This window comes from Formica exsecta, unplaced genomic scaffold (assembly GCF_003651465.1).
Source record: "Formica exsecta isolate Colony F162 unplaced genomic scaffold, ASM365146v1 scaffold72, whole genome shotgun sequence".
Classification (NCBI taxonomy): domain Eukaryota; kingdom Metazoa; phylum Arthropoda; class Insecta; order Hymenoptera; family Formicidae; genus Formica; species Formica exsecta.
Window position 1 is genome coordinate 4,308,295 of NW_021853485.1, and position 9,922 is coordinate 4,318,216.

Consider the following 9,922-nt stretch of genomic DNA (forward strand, 5'->3'; position numbering starts at 1 on the left):
ACATAGTATATCTAGACCGAGTGTTGAGAAGTGGGGGCCAAGGTGCACGTAGAAAAGGACATACTCTGTTTCGTGCCCCTTGCGTTCTCTCTCGCTCGCACATAGCATAGCGCTCTCTTTCGTCATGCTACGTGCGAGCGAGAGAGAACGCAAGGGACACGAAACAAAGTATGTCCTTTTCTATGTGCACCTCGGCTCCCACTCCTCAACACTCGGTCTAGATATACTATGTCTATGGCGAAAAAGCAGCGCAAGCGGGGGGATTCTCAGTTTAGGGAAAAAACAGCTAATTTAAGATAGCGGAAATCTTAGAATAGAGAATCTCAAAATAGAGAAATTGTTTTTACAATGGTAGCACGATAAAAAGAGACATGGCACCTTTCCCTCTCTGTCGCGTTGTTGCTGCTTCTATCGCATGTGATACGAATTCTTCTCACTAGGAATTATCGATGATATTTTCATCGTCTTCATTCTACACTTTATGTCGCTTGTGTGTGTTGCCAGTCATTATAATAGACATCGATAATATAATGGGAAAAACCTGATTTTGTAAACAATGTCAAAATTCAACGGATTACTCTTTCTTTACTCTTTATCGGCTGTTATCACTTCAGTACGTAGTATTTTAATCGTTTATCTTTTAAATACATTCTTTTTCTCGCTATTATTTATTTTTATGCATCTTGATAAAGGTAAAAAACTTCTATAATTTATTCAGAAATATATAATATATATTTGTCATTGATTAAACTCTGTCAACTTTCCCTATCTATATTTTTAATTTAAAAAGCTGCATTATATTCTTTATTCCCCTTTTAACAAGACTCTCAATTAAATTGTTGTCAAGTAAAAAATGATTAATTGTGTATACCTTACAGGCTTTAACTGTGAATTCAACTTTTTGTGAAGTTTCTGATCATAACTTAAGTCTTCTATATAAATTCACAAAATTATCATCAAACAAAGAAGATATCATTATCAAACAAGATTATCCAAATGAAACAATTCGTATGCAATTATGTTCTCCATTGATAAAAAAATGCAACAATCAAGATGGATATGCAATATGTCTAATAAAGAATAACACAGAAAAGGGAATAGGTAATTTTGCTAAAAGTTTATATCTTATCCATTGCATTACATTATGAGTTTAAAAGCATTTGATTTTATTTATATAAACAGGAAAATTTCCTCCGGAAATTGATAATAAATATGGAAAAATATTATTTAACTTCATCGGTGATAACTGTTCACTTGGAAAATATAAAGTGCATATTATTATGCAATGTAATTATGCCGCAGAAAATAATTCGTTTCCTGAGTTATTTCCACATGTAAGTAGTTAATTTCTTTTCTAGGTATGATAGAGAAAGTACAAATATGCTTATTGAACTATATAACATACTGAAAAGTGCATAAGTGAGGATTCTGCTCAATGATTTTAAATTGAGAGAAATAATTAAGTGATGATGTTGTTTCTGTTTCTATATTGGAGAGCAAAATGAAATGTTACAGAGATAGAAAACAAATCAGCCGTTAGAGATTGGTTATATTTATGATGATTCTTCTTCTAGTATGTTATATAATTCAATGACTATAATATATAAAAATGAAATATATGATAATGAAAATATTTCTAGGAGGACGAACAATGTGACTTATTCATGGTATGGACGACGGCGTTAGCTTGTGCACCAAGATTCCAAACAAATTGTACAATTGTCAATAATGGTTATCATTACGATTTAAGTTCCTTAACAAGGACTTCAAATAATTATGTTATTCATATTAGCGAGAAGCAGTCACTTAAAATAGTGTTAAATGTTTGTCAATCTATAATACGTCAATATCGTGCTACGTGTCCAATTAAGACGGGCGCTTGTCTGGAAGATCGTGAGAAATCAAATAGGTAGATTTGATCTGCAAATATTTAATCTTTTATTAAAATTAAATATAATACATACATATATATATATATATATATATATATATAAAACACACGCTAATATACAGTGTGTCCGATAATAATCGCATCATCTCTCGCATGCAGGTAGAGCAGATTAAGACGAGTAGGAAAGTCCTCTACCGTTTTGCGATTTTCGCTTTAATTAATGAGAAATTAATTTTAAAAAATTGGCCAATCTGCACGAGTATAAGTGCGCGGCGAGAAAAGATAACTCAATTACATGGTTGTTAAGTGCGCGATGTTGGGACTAATAAGCATTTAATTATGTATCGTGCCTAGTAATCGCATAAGAGTGGACTGTCTCTTCTTGCTGCATGCTTTATATACTCGTGCGAATTGGCCGAATTTTTAAATTAATTTTAATAATTGCGAAAATCGCAAAACAGTAGAGGACTTTCCTACTCGAATACTCTGTATAATCATGTTTTATTATACACAAATGTATAACTTTTTGATGTAATAGCACAATGTAGTTAATTTTTTTTCAAAGAATAGTAGTTTGAAGTTCTGTACAGTTTCAGATATTCGAGTTTAGGAGAAGTACAAAAACCTCTTTTCTTCAAGGATGGATATTTACAAATAGAATATCAAGATGGTGCGATGTGCACCGAAAATATTAGGACTCCACATGTTAAAACAACCATCAAATTTGTGTGTCATTTGGAAGCCAAGGTATAACATTAGATTTTATATACAAATATAATATACACACACAAAATATAGTACACATATTAATGAGATACATTTGAAAATATTGAGATATTGTTATCGTACAGGAGACTATTCCAGAATATATTGGAGGAAGAGATAACTGTCATTATCAATTAATATGGTATACTGCTGCTGCGTGCAGTATTGAGTCTCTACATAACTACAGTGTCAAAACAGCAGGCAACTGCTCTGTTACGAATCCACTCACGAATTTTACGTAAGAATTCGATTCCTCGATCTTATGCGCGATTAATACTCATAAATCTATAATATATTTATATGATTTGACTGTATATTTTATCATACATGTACAGATATAATTTGCAGTCATTGATGAACAGAGACTATACCGTCGTAAATACAAGCGGTATAAAATACAAATTCGGAGTATGCAAAGCACTTACAGATAACGCATGTGGAACTGAAACAGGTACTATATATTACCAATCGCGTATTTCATGATTATATGATGAATCTAAATTTCTCTCACCAAATTATTATTCTTACATACAGGAATATGCAATTCAAAATACAATACATCATTGGGTCAAGTTAACACAAATTTGATATGGCAGCAGGGTGGCCCTTATTTAAATTATACTAATGGTAAATTATGCGATAATGGACTGCGTCATTATACAGTTATCGGATTTTTCTGCGGACCGGAAGGATCGTCCAATCAGCCGTTGCTTATGGAAGAGTATCCTTGTCAGACCGTTATACACTGGAACATAGATCTAGCTTGTGAAAAAAGAGTAAGCATATCTATGTGTTGTATAATATTTTTATTTTGTTTTTTTACATAATGAAGAATTTCTTTCTGTCTAGATTAAATGTGTAACTAATAATGATGATGAAATTAACTTAACTCCTCTTATACAATCTACAAATAATTACATCGTAAAAGCCAACGGTACTGAATTCCATATAAATATATGCCGACCGCTAGTCCCCACTCGAGGTCTTACATGTGCGCATGGTAGCGCTGCTTGTAAAGTTTCAGTAAATTCAAAGAATGAATATACCAATGAAACCGTGAGTACAAATATGATAATGATGAATTTAAATAGTTATCACAATATCGTAATTAAAATATAATGTAAACATTTTTATAACAGTATTTCAATTGCTTTTATTAAAATAATGATTTAATAGAGTTTGGGATTTCCTGAGGACAGCCCCACATTAAATAAAGATCTACAAATAATATTACGTTATATTGGTGGATCACAGTGTCCAGAGAATCCAGTTAAATCGATATCTTCAAATTTCACATTTGTTTGTGATAATAATAATCAGGTAACAATATGTACAAAATATATACAGATTTGCTTAATCTTAATCTTTTAATTAGAAAATTCTTTGATATGAAATTGATTTTTATCATTAAAAAATTAATATCTTTATAACTAAATTCTCTAAACTTAATATAAAATTATGTAAGGTCTATTTGAGAGAGGATAATAGTTTTAATTTAACTATTCCTTCAAAATTTACTTCTCAGAAGGTCTCTTATTAGTGTCTTTATAATTTTAGGTGCATTGATATTTTAACTACAAAGAAATCAAACTTAATATAATAAAGAAATATTATTAAGGTTGAAATCAACAAAGTTCAGAGAAATATATTTATATCTATAATAGCGAAATTTTAAAAACAATACTTTGCTAAAGTTTTTATATTTTTAGGGACTTCCAGTATATAAAACTTATGTTAATTGTACTTATGTATTTGAATGGAATACCAGTATAGCATGTGGAGCTGTGATAGGAGGCTGGACGCCACCCTGTATTATAAAAGATGGTTTTCTATCGTACGAATATGATCTTTCTTTGTTATATAAAAGAGAACAGATATATTATGTGAGTCTAAAATATATTCTACAAAGAGAAATTTCAAAACATTTTGAATATAGTATATCATTTATGTAATTAAGCATATTATTCAATTAAATTTTTTTTTACTGATATAAGGCCAACTTTATACTTACTATATATATTCAATTATTTCAAATATCTCAATTGTTTAATCTCCTAAATTTTTAATGTTGCCTTATTTGTGTGCACAACAAAAAAAAAATATATATATATGTGTATGTGTGTACATATATATAGTGTCTACTAATGATGACAACATAGACCAGCAAATATTATCAGAAATAAAATTATAAATCGTAGGTGAAAGGCAAACAAGGCAAGGAATACAGTATAAATATTTGTGATGGAGAAAAATATTGTAACGGATCCGCTGTATGTAACGGAGGCAATGGTTATGGATCACTGAAAAGTGTGGTTTTTGATTACAGCCGAGATGACGTAAAGCTCAAATATTCAAATGGCAGTAAATGTAACAACAGTAAGTTATCGATTATTTCGTTTTTCATTAAAGTATTCATAATTCATTTTTCAATTGTATATGTAAATGTATTTTATATTCTAACAGGTTCCTACACATCTGAAATAAGATTTATATGTAACGATTCCATAGGCATTGGTGTACCAAAACTATTGCTGGTAAGTGAAAATTATTCAGAATTTTTATTCAGTATGCACACACAATATTTTCCAGCAAAAAACAAGAGTAATTTTTCAGAGATAACGCTATAAGATACACTTAAGAAAAAATAAAGATTTCTTTCCTATGTGATGAACATATATATCAAAAAATAAATTTTTATTTCGCATTTATTTTTCCACATAATCTTAGAGTGTTCATTTGTTCCAATGTAATACGAGTTTTAAAATTGTTTCTGATAAAAACTCGTAAATAATTTTAACGGATCGATTTACACAGCAATCAGTGAATAAAAGTTGTTTGATTCAAAATTCATTGATAGCATTTACTCTATAATGAAATTACATTTTCATTATATACTCTTCCATTAAAACTTTTTCAGGCTTTATTGATTTTTACTGATCAATCGTGAAATAAAATTATTACTACTTTTTTTTTTTAAGTGTATCTTATTTTTGAAATTTTTTTGTGCTAATGGTTATACAAACACATGGTGTTCAACATCTTTCAGATAACTCAGATTCAATTATTCTCTAGTAAGAACATCCATTATATTATTTCTCATACTATAAATTTGCTATCTTTGAAATCTAATATCTTTGCAACAGATTCTTAAATTATAAATCTACACATAGGCTGTGTTGCGATATTCACTGCCAATACTGAAAATCTATAGTGTATGTGACGTAAACTATAGATTTTCAGTACTGGCAGTGAATATCAGAACACAGCCATATATACAATATACATACATACATACATATATACATTATAAAAGCATTTTGTCATGTATCCTGCATATATATTTCCAGATAATGAATTTTTTCTAAAGTATCAATGCATATTAGAATTGCAACGAATATTAGGCAACTATTCGGTATTCTGCAACGTTTTTACTATTCGGCCGAACACTGAATATTAGTCTACTATTCGGCCAAATATCGAATAATTTTAAATGTAAAACTGGGAGGAAATAGTAGCTAATAGATTGTTGCCAGCTCAGCCGCGGATGCGTAGTTTTAATATGCTCGAATATCTAACTTATTTATTTATATATCTAATAAAATAAAATAAAATAAAACACGTTTATTGTTACATAATGTATTTATGCGGGGTGGCACGGTCGGGAGTGCCGCTGCATTGTTTTCGAATAGTCTATGTTGAGTCGTTGGCATTAAAACCGTGCCTAATATTCGCCGAATATTCGGTTATTCGGCACATGATCTTGTCTAATATTCGGTATTCGGTCGAATATACTATTCGTTGCATCTCTAGTACATATATATAATACAAGACGCTACGTTCTATCATATACAAAGAATAAAAAAAATAAAATAAAGAATTATAATCAATTATACATATGTAATTCTTAATTAGCATATCTTTTGCATGTTTTTTAACATGTTAATCTTGCACAAACTTTTAATTATTTCAAAGTTTATGACAATGATGGAAAATATTATTTATAGTTACTGTTCATACCTTTTAAATGTATAAACAGTAGTGTATATCAAATTCGTCCAAGAATAGATATATGAGAGGATATTTAAAAAAAGCAGGGAATTTTGTATTATATAAACATTCCTATTAATGCACGATATTTGCATAATGCTTGACATGGAAAGTATTTTGTAAAGAAAAGTTACTTACAAATTAATTATTCTTTTGTTTGTCAGGTACTGTCTTAGTAACTTAAATTATATATAGGTTGTTCTCTCTCTACCATTACTGCATCAGTATTTAACAATTTGATCAAAGAATCTGTTAAGGATTGGTACAGTAATGAAGATATGGAAAATTTTATATATATAAACTATTATATAAAAAATTATATATATAAATTCTTTATGCTCATTAATGCTATTGCACTATATATAAGTGTATTTGATATCTAAATAAGATGCATTATAATACGCCAAATAGCGTCACTGAGTATTTTCTTATACGAGCTATTTTTTTAAATTTAAAAGATATACTGAAAACTTATAATATATATTACATGATAGAATATCGCATATTAAAGTTAACACATCTATAACAGGTATAAACATTATATGATATAATATTAACAATAATATTTATAATATATATTGTGTTATAAAAAAGCCAATTTATAACAATTTACAATCATGATTTGGAATTTTATATAGTGTGCTCAAAAGTTTAAATTCAAGTACACACATTCAACTACATTTCTCAAAAGGTATTTAAGAGCTGGCAGAATAATATAATGTTTACAATAACATGTTTAAAATATATATAGAGCATAATATTTTATATGAATTATTTAAGTGAGCTTTTTATTCCTGAAAATTAATATTAATAATTATATCAGGAATTGATAAAAAATATGTATTACATATTATGCTAACATTTATATATATGTAGGTTCATCCTAACATCAGTCAGTTATTTGTTATATTTATCTTGTTTTCTTTCTTTTCTCTTGTTTCTGTCTCTTGTTGTATCAAGTTTGTAATCTTAATCATTTCATCTGAAGATTTTAAATTAAGATCAAGTTTTCTTTATAAGAAAAAAAAATTCTCAAGACAATCTGGGAATGTCAACACTGCGTCTATCATAGACGAAACTATAAATATGATCGTTCGTCATTATATCTTATATTTTTATCTTTGTATCAAACAATGCACTCTTTATTATCAATCATAGGATCATGTTTAATTAAATGTTCTGGTGTAAGAATTATTGTTCCATTTAATTTACACGAGTCTTGCGGAAATTCGTTCGAAGGTAACTTTTCTTCCAGCTTCTTGTCGCATACGAATGTTTTAAATGTATCGGCGGGTGGCGTAGTGTTGGGAGGAGTCTCGGGAATCCCGATCGGATACATAAGTTCTTTTTTATCTCCGTTTGCTTGAATACATAGTTGATGATTCTCAAAGATTTTTCTTCCGACCATGCTACTCTTTCTAGGTAATTTGGTTTGATGCGGTAACGCGTATCTCAATTTATCCCAGAACCAAGGATCTCCCCATTTGACATAAGTATTCATACTTATGTATGCCTTCAATTCTGGATCCAAGTCATCCGTAGGACCGATATCGCCGTATAGAATCAATATCACTCGCGCTCGACCTTCGCTCAATGCCTGACTGTGAGCGGCTCGAAACTCCATCCTTCCCCAGACGCTCTCGAGAAAATTCGGTGACAATACTACTATCGTTCGTTTCGAATCTTCCACAGATCTAGCGATATTCGCTGGTATCCATTCGCCCGCCAACCAATCCCGATAATGAAGACATAGCTTGAATGGCGTCGGGCCGTTTTCCAATTTCGACACTAGTTCATTTACCACAAAGTCTTGATCCTTGTGCGAGTAGCTTACAAACGCATCGTATAATTTCTCCTTATCCAATTCCTCTTCCGTTACGAACCACAAACACCATTGATGCGCGAATAGCCACACTTTGATCTGTTGTTGATATTTGTAATAGAGTAGTCCCGAGATGCCAATAAGCAATCCGATCAGAGCGATCGCTACGCTGATGCCCATAATCGCTGTATTGTCAAACGGACAAAATTCGATCGTGGTCATCTCTGATATGGTCTTATCTTTCCCGGGACACTTCACTTTATGTAGATTAGGTATATCCACGAGTTTCGTTTGAATAAAATTTAGAAAGTCCTTAGTGTTGCAATCGCATATCCATGGATTTTTGTGTAACGTCAAGTTTAAATTCTTAGAGTTTTTCAAGAACTTTAACACATCAGGATGTATTGTTGACATGTTGTTATTATGTAGTTCCAAGACCTGAAACAGAGATTTCAATCGTACATCTTAATCGTATAAAACATAATATAATATTTTTTTATTACTTTATGTATACATAGTGATCCGAAAAAATGTCAAGATTCATTTCTGCGAATCTTTACATTCTTTTTGTATTTTATATATCCTTGAATTTTCCGATACTTTTTTTATGATTCTTTGTTGATAAAATGTTGTCTAGAGATTTACACACCTGTATTGTCTTGGGCAGTTCGTCTAAGAAGATCTCAGAGATGTTGTTGTGAGATAAAATAAGTTTTTTCACTGATTCAAGTTTTAAATTTTTCAAATCCGGCATTCGCGTAAATTGATTATTGGCGAAATTCAATTCGAGTTGCCAGAAATCGCCAGGATTTTTTATATCGCTCGGAACGCTAGTTAAATTTCTATGAGAGCAGTTGAATATGAATACATTGCCATCTGGCTTCACGTAACAGTCGCATATTTTGGGGCACTCGAGATTTGTGTCATTCACCGTGCACATTAATGATTCAGATTTTAACTTCTTAACGAGCACGTTCTTCAGCTCCTCTGGGCTTTGACAAGTTAAATTTCCAGGTATTATGTGGAAATAATTTTGAACGTTGGAATGCATTTTGCCTTCGATATATCGTAAAAAGTCATACAGCTCGCAATCGCAACTTAACGGATTGTTCTCCACTAATATTATCGCATCATGAAAAGCCTGTTGAAATTCTGCGATTTGTTCGGCACTATGCAAGAAGATGTGCTGTATTTTGTTGTAAGTTAAATCCACTTTGATATCGGATAAAAATTGCAAATCTTCGCTCTGCAATTAAAAAAGAAAAAAATCAAAGATGTGTATGTGTATTATTGTTTTCGAAAATCATTTTATAACTTTGTCAATCACATTTTTACCGCTTTCAAAATTGTGTGTGTGTGTGTTTGTGTGTAGAGAGGGGGGGGGGGGGGGCGCACAC

General features: G+C 30.7%; 2 protein-coding genes across 6 annotated transcripts in view; one reads left to right on the top strand and one right to left on the bottom strand.

Annotated features, from left to right (window-relative positions):
- Positions 1–334: 334 nt before the first annotated feature.
- Positions 335–9,922, top strand: part of LOC115243687 (cation-independent mannose-6-phosphate receptor) — a 20,861-nt gene continuing 11,273 nt past the window's right edge. For 2 of the 3 annotated variants that reach the window (XM_029820858.1, XM_029820859.1), the window contains exons 1-13: positions 335–613; positions 879–1,101; positions 1,183–1,334; positions 1,641–1,909; positions 2,482–2,638; positions 2,743–2,894; positions 2,992–3,107; positions 3,191–3,432; positions 3,506–3,712; positions 3,833–3,976; positions 4,366–4,539; positions 4,855–5,032; positions 5,120–5,190. In XM_029820858.1, the coding sequence (XP_029676718.1) occupies positions 557–613; positions 879–1,101; positions 1,183–1,334; positions 1,641–1,909; positions 2,482–2,638; positions 2,743–2,894; positions 2,992–3,107; positions 3,191–3,432; positions 3,506–3,712; positions 3,833–3,976; positions 4,366–4,539; positions 4,855–5,032; positions 5,120–5,190 (2,142 nt within the window). In that variant the 5' untranslated portion in view covers positions 335–556. Of the gene's footprint in view, positions 614–878; positions 1,102–1,182; positions 1,335–1,640; positions 1,910–2,481; positions 2,639–2,742; positions 2,895–2,991; positions 3,108–3,190; positions 3,433–3,505; positions 3,713–3,832; positions 3,977–4,365; positions 4,540–4,854; positions 5,033–5,119; positions 5,191–6,867; positions 7,447–9,922 lie in introns of those variants that run through there. The other variant, XM_029820860.1, reaches the window with a different exon arrangement.
- Positions 5,192–9,922, bottom strand: part of LOC115243686 (protein toll) — a 14,003-nt gene continuing 9,272 nt past the window's right edge. For all 3 annotated transcript variants that reach the window (XM_029820854.1, XM_029820856.1, XM_029820855.1), the window contains 2 exons: positions 9,175–9,771; positions 5,192–8,963 (listed from right to left, as the gene is read on the bottom strand). In XM_029820854.1, coding sequence (XP_029676714.1) covers positions 7,830–8,963; positions 9,175–9,771 — 1,731 coding nt within the window. In that variant the 3' untranslated portion in view covers positions 5,192–7,829. The remainder of the gene's footprint in view (positions 8,964–9,174; positions 9,772–9,922) is intronic.